At 40.6% G+C, this 27,729-nt stretch overlaps 1 protein-coding gene across 1 annotated transcript; it reads right to left on the bottom strand.

Annotated features, from left to right (window-relative positions):
• Positions 1 to 27,729, bottom strand: LOC139335213 (LHFPL tetraspan subfamily member 4 protein-like). The gene is made up of 4 exons (XM_070968718.1): positions 26,384 to 27,729; positions 8,307 to 8,543; positions 6,328 to 6,344; positions 1 to 5,063 (listed from the first exon to the last, which is right to left on the bottom strand). The coding sequence occupies exons 1-4, from the start codon at positions 26,790 to 26,792 to the stop codon at positions 5,010 to 5,012; spliced, it is 717 nt and encodes a 238-aa protein (XP_070824819.1). The 5' UTR covers positions 26,793 to 27,729; the 3' UTR covers positions 1 to 5,009.

Below are 27,729 nucleotides of genomic sequence, written 5' to 3'. Positions count from 1 at the left end.
GGTTTTGAATGTAAAATATCTTTATTTGACCTTCTCAAAATGTGTTTCAATAACATAAATTGTCATCATGGTGAGTTGGAATACTATTCACAGATAGGAATTAATTAGGCATAATTTTCAAATCAAAATCAGCATGTCATCGTAATTCATGAAAAGCAACAAGCCTCTTCCAGACTCGGTCCACTTGTCCACGATCAAGCAACTTTACATATTGACTTTTATACATTTTTGGGTGTTGAGATTTCAACAAGCAGTCATCCATTAGTGAGTCAAGATTGAATCTGAGATGTTAAGTCTGATATGACAGAACAACAATCATCATACATCACACCAAAATACATAGAAAGTAAACCATAACAGAAAGGAAAGATTCTGTAGTTAACACATAAAACAAAGATCTCATCAGAAGTACTTGACAAATATCAGTATATCATTCTTTTGTTATACAAAACAAAAACTGATTATTTCTTTTCTTTTTTTTTTTTTCTTTTTTTTTTTCCATGTTAACACATGATAGTTGATGGTATTTTGGCAACATCTGCATTTCAGGAGTTAACAGAAAGTCAACTATTAACATAAATCACTGGACATTATTCATCTTTGCCCCTGACCCGCCCCACCCCCACCGTTATGTCTTTATACATGATATTGCATGATAAAAACTAGAATGAAATCATTGACTCATCAATGACATTTACACAGTCAGCAAACGTTTAGCTTGCTGCTAAAGATTGGAAATGACTTTTCATCATCTCTGTGTCTTTTTATTAGCTTTTCATTCTTTTTTTTATGTCTTTAGATGATTCTACAATTCAAGATTGAGGTGAATTCAGCTTTGAATTCCAATCACAAACTGAAAATAAAGGAAAATCAAGTGCTGCTCAAAAATGTTTCCCTCAATTAAGTGAAATAAGTGGGGGAAAAAAATATATCCTCACTATTCTAGTTTCATTTGTTCGACTTGAAGCTGAATTGACCCCAAGTCTGCAGTGAAGTCCACCTAGCTTCAGAGCTCAGTCAGAGTATGTAGTCTTCAGTAGAAAAAACTACAGTGTCACTACTTGTTTTGCTGGTTCTGCACCACATCTGAATTAAATCAAGAGTTCTTAGAGGCACCTGTAGTGGTACAAATATGTGCTCATCAGGGTTAAGGTATTATCAGTTCCTTGTTAAGGTATTTTTCAGTTCATCGTCAAGTCCTCAGGAACAGAGTAACCAGAGAGGAGGCCAGACCGATGATCACACAGGTGATGATGCTCAGAAGCCTGAAGTGACCACGTAGGTCTCAGGGCTTTGTTCTTTGCTGTTTTCTTTTTGTAGATTTGTTGTAAAACACGTCCTGGGCCCATGAGAGTATTCCCAAATGAGAGATGCACACTATAGGAGATGTCTAAATCACAATATATACGATATGAGAGACATTACCGCCATTTATACTGTTACATATAAAAAAATCGTCATGCTGATGTCTCAGCAAGTGCACTGATTTACTCTAATTATCATGTACACATAAAAAGCAAAAACACAAGGCTTGCAATACCAAACGGATGAGGTCTGTAGATATCGTTTCAGGCATTTCTATCATATTTTTCATATGCTTGCACAGTTACTTCAAGGTTAAATTGAAAGAAACTTTTCTTGAATGAGGGCCCAGTGCTCCTACCCTAAGATGGTTGATAGATGTAGGCCAAGGACTGACAGACCCTGCATGGACAGCATCATAAGATTCAGCATAAGGGCTGTTTTCATATTGTCTTAAAGGCCCAGCTCGGAACACCAGAATATTCTACCCAAATTGAAACTTTACTCTCAAGGGATGCTGTTGGGCAATGTGTCATTTGGGATTTGACCACATCACAAGAGCATTGACTGAAAGTCGTGCTCGGCTTTTGTTTGTGTTTGCTGATCATTTCCATAACGAGCCTTTAATACAGTACACAGCTTCCTGAGAGTTAGCTAGCTACCATTCCGAAAAACACACTGCACATCTGGCTATCTGCTCATGTATATGTATATTGTAGGGATGCACCAGCAGCCAATACATGTACCAAACTGAGCCAATGTCCATCAGTAATTAGGTCTCAGATATTAACCATGCAAAACACATTTTTTTGGTGGATTTCAGCTGTACTGTTTTGTAAAAGTAATGATGCCGTCTGATATTTTAAGAGGAATACTTGAATGTGTTAGTAGTGCATCCCTAGCAAAGTATAACATGGATTACAGTTGAAAATAATGCAGTATATTCAGTCCCTCACTGGATTATATTTTCATTGTGATGTTGCCTGGAGATGACTGTCAGCTGTATCACAGAACACACATCACCTTATGTGGTTGAATTGCTCTGTGTAATAGATTCAATTACTTCTCAGGGTTTACAGTAGGATCATGTCCCCCCCGCATGGGCAAAGCATGTCAATTTCTCATATCAAAATTTAATCATGTTTTTTTTGTTGTTTTTTTGTTTGTTTGTGTTTTTTACACCACTCTTTTTATTCCAATGATGACAATGAAGAGGTTCTGTTATAGCCTGGAAGTGCTGCTCTGAGAGGGATAAGAGCCCCATGGTGCAACCACAGCCTGTCATTCTATGAGCAATGTCACTGATATCATGAGAGACAGTGTCATTGATGTGGACATATCATGTGGCTATAGCCTATAGAGGCCCTAACTGTGCTCATGGGTACAACAGTGAGTCACATAGCGGCAGTGCCATCAACTAGAGTGATGGATGTCGTTGCAGGTAATTCCATATTTATGGAGCAGGTACCAATGTTTAGTTCAAAGTAGCACACATTCCTATGATTAAAAACACAAGTTGTCAAAGCTACCTGTCAGGTGTGTCAAGCCAGTCACCTCGGGGTTGTCTTGTTTGAAACGTCCCATGGAAATTTGAACTTTTATGTTGCTGGTGTCGCAAAGATCACTGTTAGAAATGTGTCAGCAGTAATTTGTGTCATAGGTATTTGATAACAACCAATGACACTGGAGCATTATCTTGAGTGCTACATCATGGTACATTGTTGGAGCAACAGTAATCTGGGTGGTGTCGGTGGCATGTCACAATAACAATGCTACATAAATAATGTTATCTTTGACATTTGAAGCCACAATCAGGATAGTAGCTACCACCATGGACACCAAGGTCATGACATCAGCATTTCTTCAGGGAAATTGTGATTTTTTTTTTTGAGGGGGAAGGCCACAATTTAGCAAATTACTATAACACATGGTGGCTATTCCATAGGTTTATTCAATTGTCAGTAGACTTGAAGGGCCTCGTGCAAGACTTATTCATACAGAATTCATTCCACTAAGAATTTTCTCTTGTAGCATCTCACTTCTTGTCAACCCTTTCGCTTTGTATTTGTGTCACGATCAGATGGCCCTCATGAGGTTGAAACAAATAGTTTACGACAGCGTTGCTGAATCTGACGTTAACGCTCACATACGAGACCTCACGGAAAAAAAGCTGCATTTTAAAATGTCCTTGCATGAGGCCCACTATGTTTCAGTTTGGCTACGTTACGCTACTTTTCCATGGCGGACGTAGATGGTGTCTTGGGAGGAAATCGGTCCATAGTAACATAAAAACTGATGTCTATATGCTAGTAAAAATTAAATGATGCCACGTCACAGTATATTCTGCTGACTAATGCTCATGTTACAGACCAATAGCTTGATGTGATTCGTTCTCTTTAAGGACATTTGTGTCCATTTCGGGGGCTTATTTGCCTTGCTTTTGTCCCTCTTATGATTCCTATTACTACTACAAGCAGTGTTGCTTATTCAAAGAGGCATATAAGTGACATCACCTTAAGACAATGCAGCACTTGGGGCTTCCCTCTGAGAGAAGGCCGACTCATACAACCATATTCACACAGTCTTAAGACATCTGTAGAGTAAACTGATCACTGTATGCTGGAACTATAAACTGGAGTAAACTGCACACTGGAAAAAGGGTATTACAAAGGACTGAACTCAGACAAAAAAACATGACTTCTAAGTCTGACTTGGACAGCTGCAATTCACTTCAGCAATTTGAATTTTTACTATGTACTATAGGTTGAAATACTACAATAAGAGGGTTCATTTTGAGGCCATGTTGTTGCAGGGGAAGTGTCTTTTTCCTTTGTCAAATATTGTGATTTGATTCATCGTCCTCCACTTTTCTGTGGAATATCCTGCTAAGATATCCATTTTATTCCCGTCTGTCTCATCCTGCCAAATCAGTAGTGAGGAGTAATGAACAAAATGGATTTGCACATACTCCGATGCTCTTCCAGCACGAGGAACACTGAAACCAGGGGTAAAAATACTATACTTGAATGCATTAGAGTCAGATGAGGTTTTGTTGTCGGCTGTTTTCGTCAGCAGTAATGTTATTTACATCGTTAAGTATGTACAGTAGAGAATCTCCCAGAGATGTTAGGTTCTGTAAAGCTGCAATGGGGTACTCCTTTAAATTCCTCACATTTGAAAGTCCTTAGATGAAGAGCCATACAAGTCCTTGTTGAAGTGTCGTGAATAATAATCATTTGATAATGTACTTGTTGCTGTATTGCGAGTCTTGACTGTCACTGTATGAGGAGTGTCAGTAATCTGCTTTCTGAAGCTATGAATGTATACAACACACAAACTGAAAGTCAGCAAGATTTGAAATAAATCAGCGTAAAATCATAGATGGACATTATGGTTCTTCATCTTCAGGATTGAATTGCCTTTAAATACAGTAATTTTTTTGTTTGTCAGAAAAGGTATTCGTTGAGAAAGTCACGTGTTAAATGCACTGTACAACCTTTTTTTTTTTTTTTTTCAAAATATAGTTTATCCCAGTGTTTTTTTGTTGTTGTTGTTTTTATCTTACAGAATCCTGTACACTTGGTGTCTGCATTGAGATTGGGTGGTATCCTGATTATTGGAGAGAAGAGAAGAGAGCAGAGGGAGAGAAGAGAGGAGAGGCAGAGAAACAGACTGATGAGAGAAGTTGTCCAGTGCCACTGTTGTCCTCAGTGAAGACGCTGCACTCCATACCTCGGCTCTCTTCTGTCCCGCACCTCAATCTGAAGACAACAAGACAGAGGATTCTTATTGGGCTGATTCAGAGACTCAGGCCAGAGAAAATTAAATAACCTTTAAAGCTACAGTGGGTTATATTTGTTGAAATTCTCTTTACATCCCAATCAGTAAATCAAATTTTTGACCAGAAAAAAAGAGTTAGAGAGTCAAATGTGAAAATATTTTCCCCCGCTGCCTCTCAGATGTCTACCTCTCTCATACTCTCCTGATTCTATAAGTTAGCCATTTATTTTGATTAAGACACTTAGAATAACAATCTGAACCCATAAGTGACAAAACCAAACACTTTTAGTGGACGTACATTGAAGGTGCACAGACGCCTGGAGGGCTGACATTACAGTTTTGTGACTGCTGGCTGCAGTGTTCTCACTTAATGCTGGGATAGTTTCAAAAATTGTTTTCTCCATTAGTCACTTGAATACAAAAACATGGGAAAATATGATCCATAAATGCGGATTATATTTAACGAAGTTTTCTCCCATTTGTCTGGCACAGGACACGAATGACAGTCCAGTGAGCTCCTCAGCACAAAATCAACTGGTTAGTTATTGGGAAATGGGTGTTAGGCTATTGACAGCAAAATTAACCAAGACTGGTATCCGTATTGCCTACCTGCACACACTCTACCCATGCACTCATTGTGCGAGTCTTCCACAATGCCAGGCAAACATATTGCTAAAGCTACAGTGTGCTAGTCACACAAGAACACAGAGAAAGTGCTGCCAAAATATCATGGTACTACTATGCTAGCTTGACAGCTGTGAGTACTAACAAATGCCATGTTTGCATTTTTTTTTGTTAACATTTTTTTTTTCAATCTTTTGTATATAAATATATAAACATCAGTTCACTCTTCATGAGGAGTATCACTGAGTGGAAACAGCTGGATGAGGTTGTCTGTGGATCTGAAGCTTTGTCAATAACCTGAGTGATGTCACAGTAATATCATCAGGGCTAGTTTAAAAAAAAAAAACATAGGCTGCAAAGGTCTACTGAAGTGCTGATATTGAGTTGCATCATGAAAAGTAAAGGATCTGGTGAGTCAAGGTTGTCATAGCAACACAATATGCTTTTTGGTTGTGTGTGTGGATCGGGGAAGCTAGCTTTCACACAGCAGAAGGCCTCATCTGCAGAAACAGCTGTGAATAGCAGCAATGCAGAGGAAGAGACTATGCTCAGAAGCTACTGAGGCCTTACTCTGGCACATGTTAATGCCTTCTTCAAACATACAAAGCAAAATCAACTTACCCTTGACACAGCAAAATCTGCAAAGGAAAAAGAAAAGAACAAAAGTGTTGACATGTAGTTCACAGTGAGGCAAGACCAGAAGAAGTGCACACAAGTGCAAAACAAGAATTTGCTTATGTAAGTATGAAGTCATCACTTTGTGGTAAAAATAAATAAATAAATAAAAAATTAACACATGTCCAGCTCAACTCCACGTTTTCATTCATTTCATTTGTTTCTTTTAGCCACTTTATTTTACTTAATTCATTTTACTGCAGCATTCTTTGATCATTCTGATCAATAAGCATTCTTTTTACAGGCCATGCTAATATAAACTCTTTGGCGTTTGCCGATGCAGTTTACCGCTCCACCTTTGTCATTTACACGTACAATAACTGCTTTCATGCACTGTCCATAGTTCGTCACACAGGTTTGTTGTATCAGTTGATGTAAAGAAGCTAAAGGGACATTTATTTCTATGACAGAAATGTGAGTGAAAAACTTCACATGGCTGCTGGAGCATGAGATGCTTTAAATGTGTAAAATCACTGGGACTGTCAGCGAGGTTAATCAGATAAGAACAGAAAGACACGCCCACGCTCTGGAATATCTCCAGTTACCATGGAAACTATCATGGAGATAAACCGTCGGAGAACCGAGACATCTTATGTCACTTTCCTCTCTCTTTATCTCTCAGTCGCTTCCTCCCACTCCTCCTCTCCTTTACTCTATCTTGCTCTCTATCTGTCTGTATATCTCTCACGCTCTCAGTCTACTATGTCTCATGTCACACATCTGCCTCTATCTCTTTTTCTTTCACCCTTGCTCTGTTTTAGCAATCTTATGCATTTGGTTTATGGCATCAAATCAAACACGTCGTTCTTACATACAGAGACTTTTTATTGTTTTGCATTGTATCTTTTGCTATTGCCTCTTCATCACCTTCTTCTGCCATTCCCTTCCTCTTCCTCCTCCTCCTCTCTCTTCATGCATCTGAAACAATGCAATCCAAGTGTCCTGATGCAACATCATGTAAACTGTCAGAAACCCTCTTGAGGACTCTCTCCAGCACTTCAGTACAGCACCAAAAGCAATTTGGCTGGAGTTACTGAGGTCAGGTTGGAGTGTAGTCATTTTTCAACCAGGCAAATTTTGTTCATGTTAATGGCCTCACAGTTCTGGCCTAGAAAATTAGAGCTGGAGGAAGACTGAGGGGCGAACCCACCTTGAGAGGCAGGGAGTTACTGTATCACACACTATGCCCTGTTTTTTCTTTTTTATTTCATATATGTTTTAATTCAGGTTCACCATTAACATGTTAATTTAAGGCATTATCATAGCTACAGCTTGTTTGCTTTGTTCAAGTTCAGGGCCTTATTTGACAGAATGCATCCAATCGCCCCTTGGTTCGTTTGGGCTCACGTGGCAACATTCAAGAGGGGTCCAAAAGTTGTAAAGAAATGCCATTTACAAAGAAAGCTGTTGTCTCATTGCTCGGAAATATTACAGAGAGAATTCCCATCCTGTAGCTAACTATGTTATCATTTGAGTTTATGTTACATTGCAAAAGCCCTCTCAGGACCGGCACATCACTGTATGGGAGCCAATTTGCTGTTAGCATTACATGTATATCAGAATTTAGGGTTATATAGCAGCTGTTTATTGGATTTAGGAAACTTTACACTCCAGCAACTTTTCTCTTGGTTTTATTCTCATCCTTATTCTTCTTTTTTGTATATACATTCTGTTTATGTGTATGTTTAATGTGCTGCTGCAACAAAAGAATTTCATAATTGGGATCAATAAAGTACAGTCTAATGTTAGCGTTAATAAACTAGCTAGCTATTAAATCTGCCAATGACAGCAAAATCAACGGTTGTCTGCCAGAAATCAGAAAATTGTTTTTTTGAATCTGATTTTGTGAAAGAAAGGGGAAATAAAACTGTCATATTAGGTCATTACTTTTTTTAAGTGTTGTGTGCCGTTATTCCTTTACTCACCTTTATTGTCTGTCTGCAAATCATCAAGATAGAAGTCCGTCTGCCGGTTACCCAGGACAAAGGCCAGGAAGGAGAGGATGAGGGCGTCCAGGATGCCCATGATGGCCAGCATATAGGCCCAGCGTACAGAGCAATCACCCAGGGAGTATTTCCCCGTCTGTTCCCCGCACATGTCCCGGATCACCTCTGCGTCCCATCCGTCAGGGAAGATCATGCAACCAAGCACGAGGCACACTCCTGCAGGAGGACAGAGGAGAAGAGACGCAGGATTAAAGTGAGAATTGAATCTGGGGAGTGGGATATGTGGGGTATAAAGACAGAGATCAGAGAAGAAAAAAGAGATAAAGGGTACGGGTGAGGAGAAAGGTGAGAGATTCTAAACAAAAGAAGGAAGAGATGAGAACCTCGATGGAAAAAGGCAGCAGGGAAGAGAGCATTCTTGTTGCTGGAATTTACAGCAATAAAATGTAGCTTGTATGTCGCACACTGATAACCTTAAATTGCAGAAGCCATCAGTATTCAGCATCAGAAATTCAGCTTCAACATGCAAATGTTCTGTAAGATGACAGCAGTAATTTGCACAGAGCAAGTGAATGTTTTACAAAGGTGGTTGATCTGCTTTACACCAGAGGATACCACAGGGAGCAGGGAGACTTAAGATGTCACACTGAGTCCAGCTTTTTCTTCATGTCCTGATAATGACAAATGCTGGACAGATCACTCGCTTCTCAATGGTTAGGGCAAAACACATAACCAATGAAATGAAACTAAATTACAAAATCAGTCTGATAATCAGACTAAAACTCTCTTGGCAGGCACAACCGGTACTAGGAAGTTAATGATAGTGAAAAATGTCTGCTTGATTCAAGAGAAAGTGATGCTGAGGTGACATCAGACACTCAAATTTAAGTAAATAGTGTGATTCTATAGTCTGTCACTTAGCCCCACTTTGTTATTAATGCTGATAAGATCACTGGAGTTATATCTGAAAAATTTGCCTCTTGCAGCTTTAAACAGCTCATGTGAGCAGAGTTTAGCCAAATGTGAGTGAATGCAGCTCTCCAGGTGCAGAGGGGTTAACAGTGAGACAGTAGAGAGATGGAATACATACGTACACCTTATGCATTATTCACCTGGAGACAATTGAGTGTGTGATGGAATTTAAAACATACAGATCACTCACAAAAATACATGCTCTCACACCCACAAACAACAGCGAGTGCATGCAATGCACACAAACCCTCATACAGAGCGAAGCTCTCTAGGGAAATGCATACATGGAATTTCGACACTACAACAAAAATGGTAATCTATACTTTACACCTCAGCTCATTTATCAAAGTGAGCCTCACTGGGGAGCTGATTGTGCCATATTCTTGGCTTACCAGCACTGTTTGAACAGCAGTCAGTCAGTGCCTGAGGGGCTGTAAGTAAAGCAGTGGGCTCCACTGGGAGATGGGGAACATACATGGCAGACGTCACATTGAGTCTTCATTCCAGAGAAGACATGTCTTTTCCACGGGCAACATGACTTATGATACTAATGGAAAGTCAGACAGATTTGCCTGAGTTGGTGATTATTAGTCTTCTTCAGTCCAATAAATGTTCAAAAGATTTTACATGTGGAACTCAATTGGTGTACAATTGTGTGTTTTGAGGGGTGTTGCGCAGTAGCTGCTGTGTGGAATGAGGTTCCAAGGACGCAGAGATCACTGGCTGAAATGTGAAACAGAGGCTAATGGCATTGGGCTTTCAGTAAATTCTGTTGATGAAAAAGGAAGCTTAATTGTTTCTGTTGGCATCAAAGCCTGAAAGGTAAACAACTTGTTTAGACACACCACTGACAGATACGTCACACCTGAGCCCTCACATGCTGTCAGTACTGAGATTAAAAAAAAAAAAAAAAAAGATCTCCATGAGCTGATGCATTCAGAAAAGTTCCAACTGAAATGACAAAGTTCTTCAGAGATGCATCTGTTTGATTGATAGCTGAGCCTGCAGGTGCACTGAGACATTACATAAACAAACTCATGTGGTAACTAGAGCTTACAAGCTCAAGGTAAACAGCATTTTGTTCGACATCTACAGACATGTACTTAAGTGGTTCAATGTGCTAATTAGCTAAATAGCTATCTGGCCTGCAGACTGATGTTATCGGCACGCTTTTCTGACCATAAATGTTTTTTTCTGGTGGCTCATTTAGCAAGTGCACAGTGTAGTGCTGGGAGGTTCAGGCACTGAGTGTTTCTTTCATTATCATTGCATCAAGTCAAGCATGGTGGTTTGTTGGGCTGAACCATTTCAGTATTAAGTGCATACCAGGGGGGAACCCGTATCGTTCAGTTTCCACCTGCAGTGTTTGAAGAAAGCTAAACTTACACACAATACTCAAGTGGGTTAGGGTCACTGTTTTCGGTTTCAATACTTCAGTTGTGATTGCTGACAGGTAGTTTGGCAACACAGAAAAGTTGAGTAGGTGGGAGGAGGTGAGACCTTTTCTCTAGCTGTGGCTATTTCCAGGAAGTTTGTTCTGTTATTTGCCTGCACCAGCAAGACGTGTGTACCATTATGCATAAGATGGGAATATTAGGAAGCTAATGTGAGTTCAAAGTCTATGTGTGTTGTGCAGCTAACAATGTATTGGCTTCACCATCAACCAGTAATAAATTAATAAATATGGGCAAATTTCAAGCAATAAAAACTGTTTCTTGTTTGTTTGTTTGCTGCTGTTTTTTGAGATTCTGTGCCTTTATTGGACACCTTACAGTAAAGAAATGGCAGGCCTTTATGCTGTAGCAGAAAATAAACATCCAATTTAATTTTAGCTGGACTTTAAATCATGAATGATTTTCACCAAAGGGCAGATGTGCAGGGAGATGTGCTTGTAGGGTCTGAAAGTGACAGATCCCAGTGTGTTAAAATGAAGTCCATTTGTCATACGGTTGATCCCCACCACATTAGTGATTCCCTCTGGACACCCTGTGTTTCACCTTGTAGCCATCCATCATGAGAAAATGGTGGGTGCTGAACTCATGGCAACAGATAAAGGAGGATAATAGATTAGTCACCACCTGTCTGTGGAAAGCAGAGCACCATGCAAATACGAGGAGTCTCATTTCAAGTTGAAACATACACCATTAGAAAATGTGACCACTCCTCTTCCAAAATGATCACAGGCGTAATGAGAGAATGCAATGGGAAAGAATATAATGACGATAATACAGTAAGTAATGAGAGAACAAAAGAGCCATGGAAGTAATCATCATGGGAAATCATCATGTTATTACCTTCTTTTATGACCTTTATGCAAGATATTAACATTGATGAGAGATGATAAAATCATTAACTGAGTAATGAGCGTCAGGTAACATGTTTTATGGATTTTTGATGAATGTGTCCCCATCTGACTTGAAACTTGTCCAAAGTGATTGAGTGTGGGCTTTTTAAAAATGTGGATGCAGAGCCACTCCAAGAGTCCTGACAGGCAAAAACATTTCAGCCTGGTTGCAGCTCATTAAACCTTCATCCTTCCTTGTAGTAAATGCTATTTACTCTTGTTTTTGAAACTGTACAGTAAGCTGTATATGGTCGTGGATCAACAATTTTGTTCAGCAGCTCATAATATATAGGGCATTATGGTATGTTTATAATCTCATTTTCTGAATCAAATCATGTTTTGGCAAGAAATTAAATCTTACTATGTGGTATTATTTTGTGTGAAGGAAAACAACAGTCAATCAGAACTCAGGTTTCATTTTCATAGCTCCACCCCACGGTTAGGTTGTAGTTTTGCTCACCATGGACCTTTCCCCCTATGTGGCTGGCTCTGTGGAGTGCAAAGTTATCCTGACAGGGAGAACTAATGGCAAGATGTATTAAAATAAATCTCATTTGGTAATAACTAGTTGGCCATTTCTTTCATAATTTCTCAGAACATTTTTTTATTTATGAACTCTAATGTGATGTTGAGATTTGGTGTCTGACTCTGCTCCTGTGTAAGCCCTACTGTTACCCATAATGCTCCACTCTGTGTACATTCGTGCTGACATTTATGTCTATGTAGAAGTATACTTCCATGTCGGTAAGTGGACGTGGGTGGTTGTGTTTTGGGGATTTTTTTGTTTTTTCTTACGAACCTGCCTCCCTAGGCTCGATCCACAATTCAGCCATGCATTGTTGAGATTCGGGAGGAGTACACGAAACACTTTGCTGATCCAAATCACTTTGTTCAGTTCAGTTCAAGGATTTGTACTCACTCTGTAGTTCAGTCACATTTTTTTCTAATCCAAGCGATCTGCTTTCAACTGCACTTCAGTGCGTACAACAGCACATGACGCGTCTCAGTTCAAATGAATGGCAGTGCATGTACCAGTAAGCAAACGCATCAACATGGAGGAGGCTGTGATGTTGATATGAAAAAGGCCTGGACAAGCACAGTTTCTAAGGTTAGTAGCTCAGCAGCAAACTATTTGCAACAGTAATCATGTCATGCTCTTTTACTGTGGTTGTCCCATCTTTTATGAAGCATTTGACGAGGAAGTAATCCCACCCGAGCTGACACAGGTGAAAGGAGCTCTGCTGCTAAAAGCTACTGATTCAGTATAGATTCTGTGTTAAACATACATTCATAAATGTACTGAACTCCTCCAGTCGGCTCCTATGCTCCCATGATTACCCATAGCACACTTCTTTGTTTACAGATAACTGCATGTTCACATATTCAGCCTCGAACACAGTTATATTTCTGACATAAACTGATCTAAATAAAAGAGCAATTCAACAACACATTGAGCTGTGCAATGCAGTCGGACAGTAATGACCATGGGACATGCCCTCTTCTGCTCTCTGTCCTCCATCTTCAGCTCAAGTATTTAAGCGGACACCAGTGGGCTAAAAATAACCCCCACCTTTCTACAACCCAAGAAAAGCCCTTTGAAGTTGTGGGGGTGTTTCCTCTTCCTCCCCCTCTCAAGACACTGCATTCTGAACTTGGACGGGAGGAACTTCAAAGGCGGCAAGCAGAGGGATCGAACAGAGGGAAAGGATGGGAGGGAGCAAGGAGAGATGGCCCGAGCTGAGGAATGAAAGGGAAAACAAGTCTTACGAAGGAGAAAGAGAGCAGGATTGCTGCACCACACCATTATGCTTCCCTTTTTCTCATCTCAGTTCATCACCTCCTGTTTTTTTTTTTTTTTTTTTTTTTTTTTTATTGCAGCCCGTCAGCTGTAAGTGACAAGCAGATGAAACTAAATGAAAACATTTGAAAATAGGTTGCCAGGACATGTTTGTGATCAAGCCAGTTAAAATTACTGTGGGCCAATTTATTTGTAGCACCTTAAAGGTATTTATAGACTTCTTATATAACAGTTTTGTCAGACTTTCTGATTTATGTGTCCACACAGATCCTTTTTTTAATTCAAGACAAACAGTCAAAAATGATTAGATAAGCGCTCTAAAAATAGCATCAGTGTGCTATATATATATGTGTGTGTATTTTTGATGGGAGCAGCTTCACGCTTCACAGTATTCCTCCTGATTTGTGTGCAAGGCCGTAACACCATCCAACAGTGTCATGTGCTGTGACGGAGTTACTTGATGACAGCATACAGTCTATGCTTGAGATGCATGCGCACACACAAAGCAATACATTAAACACACCTCTATCTCTCTAATGCATACTGATGCATCGACGCATAGCAGAGTCGAATGACCTTCAATCAAGACAAACAAACATCCATATCGCCCCAATGCTGCAGCAAAAGAGAGTCCAACAGTGCATCCGCTGTTCGTGCCAGTGTGACAGACTCAGAAGCTGTTTGTTAATGACAGAATTGTATTTAGTTTTTGCCGTCCAATTGATTTTAGTCAACAAGCATTTATGTGGCCATGGTATACCTTCCAGTGGAGAATCACATGGTCTTCTGTAGTTTTACCATTAGACCATTTCAAACTCCAGATGTCAACATGAAAGTCTAAAAGCTAACAACGAAGCTGCATCTCTGACCGAATTCTAACGGCCAAGCAAGCTGTGGAAGCAAGCTCCTGCAGTTTGAAGTCCAACAAAGGGTGGAAAGGTGTGAACAGGACTGCATGAAGAGATCACCATCCTGTCTGTAATCTAATAAAGCTGTCTGAGGTCTGCCCTTCCCTCTGCTACTGTGTCTAGACCTTGGCCTGCTGTCCTCCATCTATCTAATGGACGGCCTCCTCACAGATATATAGAGCTTTTATTGGAGCCGGGATCAAGCCTGCGTGTGTGTGTGTGTGTGTGTGTGTGTGTGTGTGTGTGTGTGTGTGTGTGTGTGTGTGGAGGGCATGGAGCTCTCTCCTTCACTGCTTCTACCTACTGTAAATTCTCTGTGTGCTTTTCTTCTTGTTTGTATATTTGTCATTTATTCATCATATTTGGGGACCAGAGGCTGAGCATCATATTCTTGAATTTACACATTTTACGAACTTGTTGACCTTGTCTAAAACATTAAACTTGATACTTTAAAACCCAGCCTCTCATTCTCCCTTCTCTCTTTCTTTTTCTTGTTCTTTATTTTTCCCCACTCTTCCCCGCGTCCTTCACCGGCTGTGGAGGAACGTGCTGGCACGAGTCCTAAATCTGGAGAAAGGATTGGCAGGCATACAGAGGCTTGCACATAACCATATAATGTGTCATCACACACGTCCAAGCATCATTTTTCATTGAGCTATGTGAAGCAGTTTTGTGATATAATGAGGGATCAGTGAGCGGCCCTTTCTGGCCATCCATCTAAGTCATAATGAGAGGAAGAGTATCTCCCTGAACCAGCATTGATACTGAAACTACACTTTACTCTTTTTCTAAACTTCTGATCTTTGTCAAATTCTATACATTGTGTTTTGTTTGACAATGATTAGATGATGATGATGATGATGAGACTTTTCAGTGTAGATGTCATTTAGAAAGTATACAGTTTTAATGGCAAATAGATAATAATCCTAAAAAACATGCCAGGATTATTTGTCTAATGATTGGTGAGGGTATACAAAGCACTGACCCACATTAAATACATTTCACATATAAAGGGATTTATGTGTATATACACATACACATATATACATATGTGTGTTTGTATATATATGTATATACAAGTATACAAGTTAAAACAAACAAAAAACACTGGACATAAAAAAGTTGAAGAAGAATGGCCCTCTTTTGAGGCTCTTGCCTGGCATTAGGGTTGATGTAACATAACTGTGTCCTATTCTATGAGTGTAGTGTTTTTAGTTAATTTCAAGGGGTGAAGTCCAACTGAACCTCCTAACATTTAGGTTTTTGCTTTAGTTTTGTCTTACCAGAATCAGCAATCACTGGTGCTCTAACCATGTGCAAAGCTTGTCCTGAATTGGACATCCTTATTTCCTCTCTCCTGACACAGCACTGAGCGCTGCCGGTTTTGCCGTGGTATTTGGTTTTTCCTGAGTTGGCCAAACCAAGATCAGTGCTGTCAACACCGCTCTTCTGTCCTTCACAACAAGATAACATGCTTCAACAACTCCAGATTACGCAGTAAAGGCTAAAGCAGTGCAGTGAAAGAACAGCAAAATGGAAATGGAAATCAACAAAAACAAGACACAACATGACAGGACATCCCTCTCTCACTCTCACTCTCTCTCTCTCTCTCTCTCTCTCTCTCTCTCTCTCTCTCTCTCTCTCTCTCTCTCTCTATATATATATATGTGTGTGTGTGTGTGTGTGTGTGTGTGTGTGAAAAAAAGAAAAAAAAAGATTCTACAGCAATGTCTCTTTCCAGATACAGCGTCCTGTTTCCCTGGATAATCCACTGAACCGACTGTTTAAAGCTTAAATGGGACTTGTTTTGGTTTTGTATCTGTTCTGAGGCTGTTGATTCATTCTAGTGATTTGTTCATCCATGATCTAACCCTGCTGTTATTGCAGACGCTGCCACTCCCACCTGCCAGCCCTTCCACCAATCCCTCATTTGCTCTCTTGTACATATTGCAGTCCATTGTCTTTGTGCCATGTGCCTTAACTTTCCAACAGCTGAATAAACAACTCTGTAGAGGATATACATGAGTGAAAACCACCTTTGATCATCATTAGGAAGCCCTACCCTGCAAATCATCTTCAAAAAAGTATGGCTTGTTTAACAGTCTGAAAAGCAGAATGTTAAGCATCATATGCTGAACAAGAGTGAACAATATATCATCTTGAAATCCAGGTATATTTGTTAATAAGCATGCATGGTGCACAGCAGGGAAATTTCCATTTTCTCTCATATTCACACATCTTATTAACAAGCTTAGGGTCTGTCTCTCTCTTTCTGCTACTTTCTTGTGACAATGCTGAGAACGGTCAAAGGAATCCATTATTCAGCTGTCAGGGTATTTTTAGAAACACCCTAGTGACTTCGGAATTATTTATTAAGCGCCTGATAATTAAAACATGTACGTTTGGTTGGGAAAAGCCAGCCATAAATCTCAGAGAGAGAGAGAGAGAGAGAGAGAGAGAGAGAGAGAGAGAGAAAGAGAAAGAGAGAGAGAGCGAGAGCAGGGATATCCCTCAGGGAAACTCTCTCTCTCTCTCTCTCTCTCTCTCTCTCTCTCTCTCTCTCTCTCTTTCTCTCTCTCTCTCTCCCTCTCTCTTTCTCTGTAGTTCTATATTTAACTCGACCACTGCAGCATCTGTTTGTCTCCTGCTGGAAACACATGCACATGGGTGCTTTTATCCACATACATGCACTGTCATACACACACGAAGCTACACACATGCTTATGCACACATAGGTGAACACGAAGCATGCGCAGTCTTTACGCATTTACTAGTGCAGCAACTAAATAAATAAATAAATAAAATAACCTCACCGGCTCCACGGAAGAGCAAGAAAACACTCTGATTAATAATTCAACTGTCACACCCCTATATACACATTTACCCGCTGTCTTACATGCTCACGTGAACCGGCGCATGTGTGGCCACACAGACACATACGCTCATTAACGCACACACACACATAGGAGCGGAAGTGTTTTGTCAGCACACACACAAACACACACACTCATTCAGTTGGTGTTTTACTCACTCTCGTTCTGTTTCTCCTCTCTCTCTCTCTCTCTCTCTCTCTCTCTCTCTCTCTCTCTCTCTCTCTCTCTCTCACACACACACACACACACACACAGACACACGCACACATGCTCTTTCAGTTGCTTTCAATACACTTCACACTGCTTGTAAGAACAAAAATGGGCACAGTAGCACAATCCGCTCTGTGTGTAAATGTGTGGCAGAGGGACAGAGAAACAAAGAGCAACAAAAAAGAAAAAAAAAAGATTAGTGTATGTGTATGGGTCATAAACCGTTTGTATAGTGTATTAGAATTGTTAAATAGGAGAGATTAGAGTTAAGTGTATGAAAACTGGACTCGAAGACAAAAGGAAGGTGGTGTGTCTGTCCAACCAACAGCAGGAGCCTGAAGGAAAAAACTTGGTGGCTGAAGTAATGCACGAGTTGACTGGTTGAAAGCTGCCACAAATGAATTTTGATGCTTATGTCCATTTGTGAGACCATAAACCAAACCAGATGCCAGTTGGACTTTGCCAGACTATGGTGAAAGTGAGACATGGGGCTGGCTTGTCAGGCTGCTATATTAAGTCAAACTGGCTTGTCATTTGGTGTACACATGTTATCCATTCAGCTCCAGAGTGCCTGCATTTGTCAACCCTCATACAATGCAAACCGTCACAATGTAGAGAAAGTTTTACTTCCCAAAAAGACAAGAGTCCAGGGTGCAGCAAAGTGTCAGAAGTAAGATTTAAGCAGATTTAAACAACATTTCTTGGAGACAGAGCTGCTCCAGGGGCATCTAGCATCTAGCCTGGCAGTGTTAGCTATAGTGTGACATAAGGATGTGAATATTAATGAAAATGTGCTCTGAATATAATGACTGCATTCCCACCCCCCAGAATTCTGTCATCTCTAGCTTGTGTCATTCATGAACAGACTGTGGGATCCTCAGCAGCTGTTTGTCAGTTGGGCAGGATGATGATCTACTTGAGAGGACCCAAAAATGGTGAGTAATGGTAAATAATCATGAGGTACAGTAATGATGCGTAATGATGAGAACAGCTCAATATGATGTATTACTTTACTTGGGGGAAAACAAAAATAGCAACTAATATGTACATAATAGGGCATTATAAGGCATTTAACCACGTTAAAGCTGGAAGACAATTCAGGAAAATTACTTACACAAAATGATAAATCTAATGTGATTGTACCCTGCTTAGACCTCACTGGCTTTTTTATATTTTTCTCATATGATATCAATGTAATATAGTCAGTCTGTGCGTCATGTCCAGAGTCTGTCCAGATAAGGGATATGCCTGCCACACACAGCCAAGGCTGAGCAGAGGAGAATATAACAGAATATTCATAAAACACCCACATCAGGATCATCACTCCCTGCCTGGTGTTATTGGCCCTTACTACCAGTGCCCATAAACCAATGAGAAACAAGAGGCCATGCATGGCAATAATCCACAGCGTCAGCATCACCTCAGTACCAAGTAGCACGTTCATGATGAACCTCAATTTATCAATAAGGAGGATTTTAGTCTTTAAAACTGGAAACAAAAAATAATAGTCAACACTGTGCCTACAGTAGGAATGAAATCATCAGCACGGCTGGCTCATCCCTCATGTGTGCAGCCAGAAGTCCACCACATTAAACTAAAACACACAATTTCTCAATGATTCCTGGTTCAACTTTGGTATAATTAATTATTTAGTTAATGGGACACAAACTAAATACAACTTAATGTCTACTTGTAGATATTCATCCTTTCAAACTGGCAAACCTGCCAATGACACATCTTCGTCAAATATGCAGTATTCTGTACCTTATGACTCATTAATGTCCAACTAAATTAACTATAGAATTCAGCATTTGTGAAAAATCTTTTCACTTATTGTTTTAAATATTAATCTAAGAGACTAAATTACTGAGTCCATCAAAATAGTAAAGCAAAATGAAGGTCAGGAGGGCCCTTCAGAGGGGGGCCCTGCAGACAGCACTGTGGGAATACTGCAATGCCACCAAAACATTGTAGCCCACTGCACGATATTAAATCACATTTAAATATATGTTTTTGCCTTTATGCCCCCCCCCGTCAGTTTGGGAGTGAGAAGGTTGGCTGTTGCTGCAGTAGGGTGTGATGTGATTTATGAAGTGTCGCTTGTTGTGTCAAACCCACAAAAAATTATCACTTACAGCTTTCTTTAGTTCATTGTTTTGGTTTTGTGACCCTCAACTCCATCCTCATCATCCACCCTTAGCAGTTAGCTGTTATGACTGAGAACACTCTGATGAACCTAGTGTACACTACCTGCCCAGCGCCAAATGACAGACAGACAAAGTCAGTGACAAGATGGTGAACATAGCAAAACATTTAGGAGATAACAAGCCACTTATTTACCTCAGTTGGTGGAGTTGGTGGAGACCAAATCAGAGCAGGAGAGCATGAATACTGGTCTTGCATGCTTTAGGTGGCCAAAAGCATGACGTTTAACTAATTCTACAAGTTGTGCTGCACATACAGTTTCGTTCCTCCTTTTGGATTTTTTTTTTTAATTCATGTTTTCTATTCCTTGAACTCGCACACTTTTCCACTTTCCACTTTTCCTTTTTTTCTTTTTCCTTTCTTGCATTTATTTATTCCTTTACACACACACACACACACACACACACACACACACACACACACACACACACACACACACACACACACACACACACACATGCACTAAGACTGAAGAGTCGCTGACAGGTCATTTCTCTCAGGACAGCTCCTCCCCTGTGCTATGGCCCATGTCCTGCTTAGTTCTGTTTAATATTGCAACAGACAGGGAAAGACGTGAAGGAGGGACGGAGACATGAGCTGATGGAGGAGGGAAGGGAGGAAGGGAGCCATTGAGCTACAATGACTTGGCTACTTAGCTTTCCTGTGGTCCCTCATTTCTGCTGTAGGGATGGAAGAAAATGATGAGAACTGGAGAGAGAAGCAAAACAGCTTCTCAGTTTCTGTAGGAAGGTAAAAACTCAAACCTTACCTGAGTTTCTTTCACTAAATCCATCTTTGTTCAGAAATGGTGAATTAAAACTAAAGCACTAACGCTTTTCCCCGGAGCATCTTCCACTGAATTAATCTAAAGGTGCGATCAGCGAGGGTCTTCACAGACCTTGGGTGCTTTTGGGAAATCCAGCCCTCCTCTTGTTCTTTTTGCGTGAGGGAATCTGCTGCTTAGTCCAGATTCTAAAATGACCCCATTATTCACTCTCCCATCGAGGTGTGACATAACTAGGGGATGATAGCAAGAAAGTCACCCATTAGCAAGCAGCCATTGATTCACTTAAATATTAAACTATTGATCATTTCAGTGGTTGCCATTGTTGGTCTTATCCCAGATCAGTTTCAGCTTAGTCTGTCAGTCTTTGAGCTACGTGGCCTCACAGAGCCTAACATCAGCGGCCCTGCAAAGTGGGTTATCATCTGGGTCAGAAGTTCTGAATTACAGGAAACTTAATGCTTTGCATGAGTGGAGTACTTAATATTTTTCTTGAAACAGCAATGGACACAGCAACAGCTACACCAAAATCTGATTCATAACCTGATGAAATATATAAAATCACACAACTAAGCTTTTTTTGTCTCATGATGAACAAACTGCAATGAATAAAAACAATTAAAAGCAACATAAAGCTGTTTCTGCTACCAGAACAGAAAACAATCACGAAGTCAGGAAAATCTGATGGAAATCTTGCATTTATAACGTCTGACCACGTGTGAAGACACAAATGTCTCTAGCTGTTCCAAACAGCAACATGCATGAATCATCTGAATACTGGGATACTGGTGCATGCTTCAGACTGTCCCTCCTGGAGGACATTCATAGCATTGTCTGTACACAGAAAAACTCAACGGGGTCAGATTGTTGGTTTCAGAAAGTTTTCAGGTGCAGCACCTCTACAGTTACCATCTTGTTGAATCTAATCACAAAACCACCTCATGCGATGCTGAGCTGGACTGATGGAGTTTAAAAGCATCTACTCTGTCAGCAATCCTCAGTAATTAAAATAAATAGATAATTCAAGCAGTTCATATGCAGCTGTGATCAGTGTGGTGTGATCATATTTCTGTTTACACCCAGAGAGGCACAAAATGTTTCTGCTATTCCCAACATAATTATTTTTAGAAATCAAAGTAATTCTTTTTATATATATCGAAGATGCCTCTACTGCTCAGCGTAAACTCTGTACTTTTGTCTCTGTCAGGACCCTGTGGGAGTGATGATCTCATACACTGGAGGAAGGGACTTCTTCACTGCCAGTATGGACAGGAGGAACGAAGACAGCAATGAATAATTCTTTCAATGTACATGTGGCCATGCAAGTATGAGTACTGTAGTAGGACAGGCTTGGAAAAAGGTGAATCTATCCCTTAACCTGTGCAGCCTAGGTTACCATGGTGACCCACTCTTTAAAAGTGAAGCAGCTGTGTGACCTCTGAGTGAGGCTCATGGCTGGATAACCCACAAATCATGCGTTGTGATACACCCCCCTGCTGCAGGGTGTTTGCAATCAATTGGTACTGGATTTTTAACAGCAGTGCGGGAACAGTGCAACATGCATGAAAAAACCTGTGGTTTAGTTTCTTTACTCTTTTTTGGCGAGGGCTGGCTTTGCTCTTGTCCCACAGCTTTGCCAGCAGTTCTACGATCAGTGGTAAGCCGGTATTTAAGTCAATGTTATTTTATTGTCAACAGTTATGAATGGCACCTTATAGTTCTTAGTGCATTAACCTTATTCACATTTGGTCAGTTCAGTATACATACAGGCCAACTTTGGCCCATTTTCAGCTTGTAGATGCCAAGACACACTGTGCCACTGTGCTCTGCCAAGAGGCCTGCATCCCAGTGTTTTGGGCTAGCTTCCATTTTCTTCTCTCATCTTTTATTTGAACTTTACTACACCAGTAAGTCCCATTAGTTCACCCCAGGAAGTATATTGGTGTGACTGCTGCAGTGTCTCCTACCTGCAAGAACTATTCACTTAGAACTCTGACATGCAGTCACGCTACTTAAATTGCTGTCCAATGTGGAAGGTCAACCTTTACTGTACTTTCAGCTGGCATGAGGGTGAGTAGATAATGACACAATTTTCACTAGCTGAACATTTCTGTTTTACCTTCCTGTTGCAGTAGCATGCTAGCACACCAAACTGCTCCCTAATTGACACTTTTGGTCCATTTGGCCTAAATCTAGGCCACCATCGGTTCAAATTGGCCCTCACTGTATTTGCTCTGGTACACTCTGTCATTGTGCAGTGCCAGGAGACCTGCTGCTACACCCAGCAGGGCAGAGTGGATGATTAAATGATCGTCTCCAAGGTGGTGAACAGCATTAGGCTGTCTGCCAACCCTATTAGACAACTTATCTCCGCCACATGTCATACGCATCCACTGGAAGGACAGTAAAACCTTCTGAAGTTTCACAAACTCTGTCTATGTATTTGCATATTAGAGGGAATACAGCTATAAATTTATTTGGAGAATAAAAATCAGTGGCATGTTTTATTACAGTCACCACTGAACATATGTAGGACTCCAAAAAAAATCTAAATCAAGAAGATGTCTGTCTTAAATTATACCTGTCAAGAAAAAAAAAAATTGGAATTTTAAAGATCTAGTTAGACTAAGTAGAAGTCAATACAACATATTTAAAATATATTGAGATATAGTGTTATAGTTGTTGAATGTTTCCCATGCACATGACTCAGAGATTTTGTTGACAGTAAGACTGAAAATTATATCCTCAAAAGCTAAACCAAGCATCTAGAAAATTATGGAAATCCAAATGTGATCTTTTTGTGGAGGCTTCTGCCTTCCTGCTGTGCAGAGATGGACCTTCATCCTTGTCAGCCAGATGGTGATGGATGGTGGGAATTTAGAGTATGGATAGCTAAAAGCTTGTGTGCTCTCAGCTGGGCGGCAGTGATGTGATGTGACCACACTCACATTGATTTTATGGAGCAATGCAATATTCTTCATTTACATACACTTCATCTTTATTATCATCATGCGTATTTATATCCTCACATTCATCAGTGAGAGAGGCAATGCTGGTTTCCTTTTTGCTAGTGGTGGACATTTAACTGTACTGTACTGAAGTACATTTTTTAGTATGTGTGTGTGTATATATATACGTGTGTGTGTGTGTGTGTACACACACACACACACACACACACACACACACACACACACACACACACACACACACACACACACACACACACATATATATAAAACACTGTTAAAGGTTAAATCAGTGGTTCCCAACCTTTGTCGCTTGTGACTCGTAACAGAAAGTATTGTCTTGGAGACATTTCAGATGTCTAATTATTCATTCAACCTTTATTTAAATCTCAAAGAATCACTGATATATTGATACAGCGATGATTATTTATATATTGTATATATATCAAAATCTACACTATTATGCCCCCATGCTTCCAGTTTATAGTATATAATACACGAAATTAACTCATGAAAAAACAACAACAACAACAACAAACAGCTAAAACAGTTACATTAAACAGTGGAGTAGTTTGTAATCATGGTTTTAATTTCACCTACAGGTACAACTGTGTAAACTTTCATGTGTGTTGTAAAATGTTTCATCCTACAACTCGTAGGCTGGGAACCACTGAACTAAACTACTGAACTGAGTAAAGCACCTTTACTTGAGTAGGATCTTAAAAGCAGGACTTTTCCTTGTGAAATTTTACTTTGCGGCATTCTTGCTCTTACTTAAAGGACCAGTGTGAAGGATTTAATGGCATCTAGGGGTGAGTTTGCAGATTGCAACCAACTGAGTACCCCTCCATTTCCAAGTGTGGTGAAGTGGCCTTCACTTAAATGTAAAAAAAATGCAAAAGCCATTTTCTAGAGCCAGTGTTTTGTTTGTCTGTTCTGGGCTACTGTAGAAAGATGGCGGTACAACATGTTGAAGATATGTAGATATAAAGAGCTCATTCTAAGGTAACAACAACTCAAATACTCCAATGAAAACACATTTGTGAATATTACAGTCCATTTCTCATTTCTTTCTAGATCCTTCTAAATCCTCCACACTGGTCCTTTAAGTGAAGGGTCTGAATACTTCTTCCACCACTGCTTTATGCCAGTGTCTTTCTTCATTAATGACTTGTGGGAAGATCCAGGTTCAGTTACTGTTAAGTCATGAAAATTTTGCTAAAGAGAGCAAAATCCTTACCAATGCTTGTGTGTCTGATTCGTGCTGATTGTAGAGCACCAAACCATTTCAACACACTCGGCAGAACAGAGGACAGAGTGGGCAGATGAGGATGAGGAAAAGAACAATACAGAAGGAAAAAATGTGCTGATCTCTCTCTGTCTCTCTTCCTTTCTCCCTCGCTCTCATTGAGTGTGCTGACTGTTTCTGTACAGAAAACTGACTCCCACGCTATTCTGCCTGGCCTATTTATCACATTGATCAGCTTATGAAGAAGTGGGATGTACACAGGAGACTCACTAGAAATGTGCATATGAGAGAGACTGTGATTTTTTGCACCTTCTGTCGGATACATGGCGCGCTCGCTACTCAAAGGTTAAGTCTTGCTGACATGGTCATTTTACACACTTGGCCTTGTGATGTCTCATCGCCATAGATTCAGAGTTTTAGCCTTATTCTCACACAACAGTCTTGCTGAGCACCAGCTGACAATCTGAGGGAACTGAAAAAACAAGTAAAAAAATAATAATAGCAAAAGGGTCTTTGTGCTGGCACCTGCACAAGTCTGACCTGAACCATCAAGCAACAATTTGTAAATACTCAGGCTATTCAGTTGTCTGTGAAGGTAGCACAATTCAGAAGCCTACATTCTGGATGTGATGGGAAGCCAACTTTTATCCCCAATCATAAAAACTGTAATCTACCCACAAGAGCAGGAAGCAAAACACCACCATCCTGAAAACAGTAATCCAATCGACCTGGAACCATCACCTCAAAATGACAATACAGCCGTCAGTCACAGGAGATTGAGTTCATGACTCCACTACATTGTACATCACACCGTATCATATACCATAGCTGAAATGGGTAAATGAATGACATTTGCATTTCATCAGCATAAAGTTCTGATCATGCTCCTACTTTCTTTAGTGATGCAGCGATGTATCCTCAGAATATCAATGGTAACAGTGGAGCTCTAGGCCTCTTATTGCTTTCAGTGCATGAATAATCGGTCAAATGAATTTCTACTGTCTCAGTGTTGTTGTTGCAGGAATGGAAAATCTGTACTACACTCCTAATTAACTGTAACAAGATGTGGCCTGTACCCTTTAGACTACAGCATATTGATTCCAGTCAAGGAACAGATAATGAAACTGCTGCACAGACATCTTTCACCTTATTTCTACCCAGGCAAGAAGTTACATGCTACTCCAATGATGTTATAGCTATAGGATCATGAGCTGGTGGTACTCAATATACTGACCTCAGAAGTCCACACTGGTGTTTGATGGTGTCACAACAGCAGCCTTCACGTGGGAATTTGTGGTTTTGTGCTTTTATATGTACAATGTGGCATCTTTTTTTGTCAATGAACTATGGGTCATTTTATTGTCATATTTGATGATACCTCCTGTGTGCACAATGGAGACCTAAACATTCTGCTGGATTCAGGCAAACAAAAAGCCTCTGAAAAAAAACATGGGTGAATGTGAAGGTGAGAAAACTGTATGACAAACTGTATGTTTGTTTGTTCCATCTAAAGAATGGCTTCATTAAAGATGTTTCATCTTAAAAAGATCACGACCTAAATGAGGACACAGCACCAACACTCTGCCTGTCTGCTGAAAGGAGGCAATTCGTGCAAATACAACAGGAGAGTGAGTTGAGTTTTGGGTGGGTTGTGCCTAATTCCATGGTCTTGATTTCTGCATCTGTGTGACCGAAAAGAGGAAACACAATGAACGCTATAAGCGACAGTGATTGTCAGGGCGCCTACCGCACAGCAGCTGCATCCAGGCGCAGGTCTTGTAAACGGTGGAGGTGTTGCAGAAGAAGAAGAGCGCCATGCAGGCGATGCAGCTGAGGATCAGCACCATGGACAGCAGCACGAACACCGAGGCCGCCTTGAAGGCTCCGGACGGGATGGAGCTGAAGTCGGAGAAGCTGCCCACGCAGGTGAGCTCTCGGCTGGGCGACGGCCCGGTGCCCACGCAGTAGTGGAAGAGGCCGAAGTAGCCGGCCTGCGGCGTGTTGACGCTGTCTCCGATCCAGTAGGGCTGAATGAACACCACCACGTTGACGATGGCGAAGCAGATGGTGAAGATGGCCCAAAGCACCCCGATGGCCCGGGAGTTGCGCATGTAATTGTCATGGTAGATCTTGGAGGCTTCTTGGGAAGGCAACATGTTTGGTCCCCCCCCCCCCCCCCCCTTTTTTTTCTCCCTATACGTCTCTTCCCACCCCCGTCCTCCTACCTTTAAGACTCTTACAAGAAAAAATGTAAATCTTTAAAAATTCCCCGACAGCTCCACACCCCTCACTGCCCAGGTCTTGTATTTTTTCTCTCTTTCAAAGCTTTCCTGCGCTAATATTCCCGCTTTGGCTGTTTGTTATGTGGCTGTTAAAGGCTATTAAATGGGCCTACATAACCACACGATACAAATGTAACCTGCAAAAATGTATGTGACATGAGACTAAACATTGTAAAAATGAATGGGAGAAAATGCTACATTGAAGCAATACAAAATCATAGCCTACCTATACCACTAATGAATAATTTACCAAGACCAGTGATTCAACATTGCTGTCTAAGGCTCGTTTCCTTGGGGCTACACCATGAATGATTTAAAAAACCCATCAAAACAGGATTTTCTTTATTTCACAGTGGTCTGGTGGAGGGGCTTAAAGCTGTTTTCCATCCTCATCCATCAGTCCAGCGCTGTCTTCAGGATGTCCTTTATTACCATCCGTGAGATGAGATGCGTCTTGTTGCCTGTCGCGCCAGCGGTGGACCCCGTTTTTACCTTCGGAGGCATCCGTGGGTTGCTCCTTTTCCTCTGCTCGCCTTCAGTGTCCACGCAGCGTGTGGAAATCAAACAGAATGAATGACAAAAAAATAAAAATAATTAAAAAAAAAAAAAAAAAAAACGAGAACGGATTTCAACACGGACCCTCTGTCAAATTTCAACAGTCCGTTTTCGTAAATCCGACATCCTCCACCGCCTCGACTCCATTATCATCATGGTTTTTGTCGTAGCCTTTATCCAGTATGTCTCCTCTCCCTCTCTCTCGCTCTCCTTCTCTCTCTCACACTCTCTCTCTTTCTCCGTCCTCCTCCTCCCG

Source organism: Chaetodon trifascialis, chromosome 8 (genome assembly GCF_039877785.1).
Source record: "Chaetodon trifascialis isolate fChaTrf1 chromosome 8, fChaTrf1.hap1, whole genome shotgun sequence".
In the NCBI taxonomy this organism is placed as follows: Eukaryota; Metazoa; Chordata; class Actinopteri; order Chaetodontiformes; family Chaetodontidae; genus Chaetodon; species Chaetodon trifascialis.
This window is presented reverse-complemented; position numbering and strand designations above follow the sequence as displayed.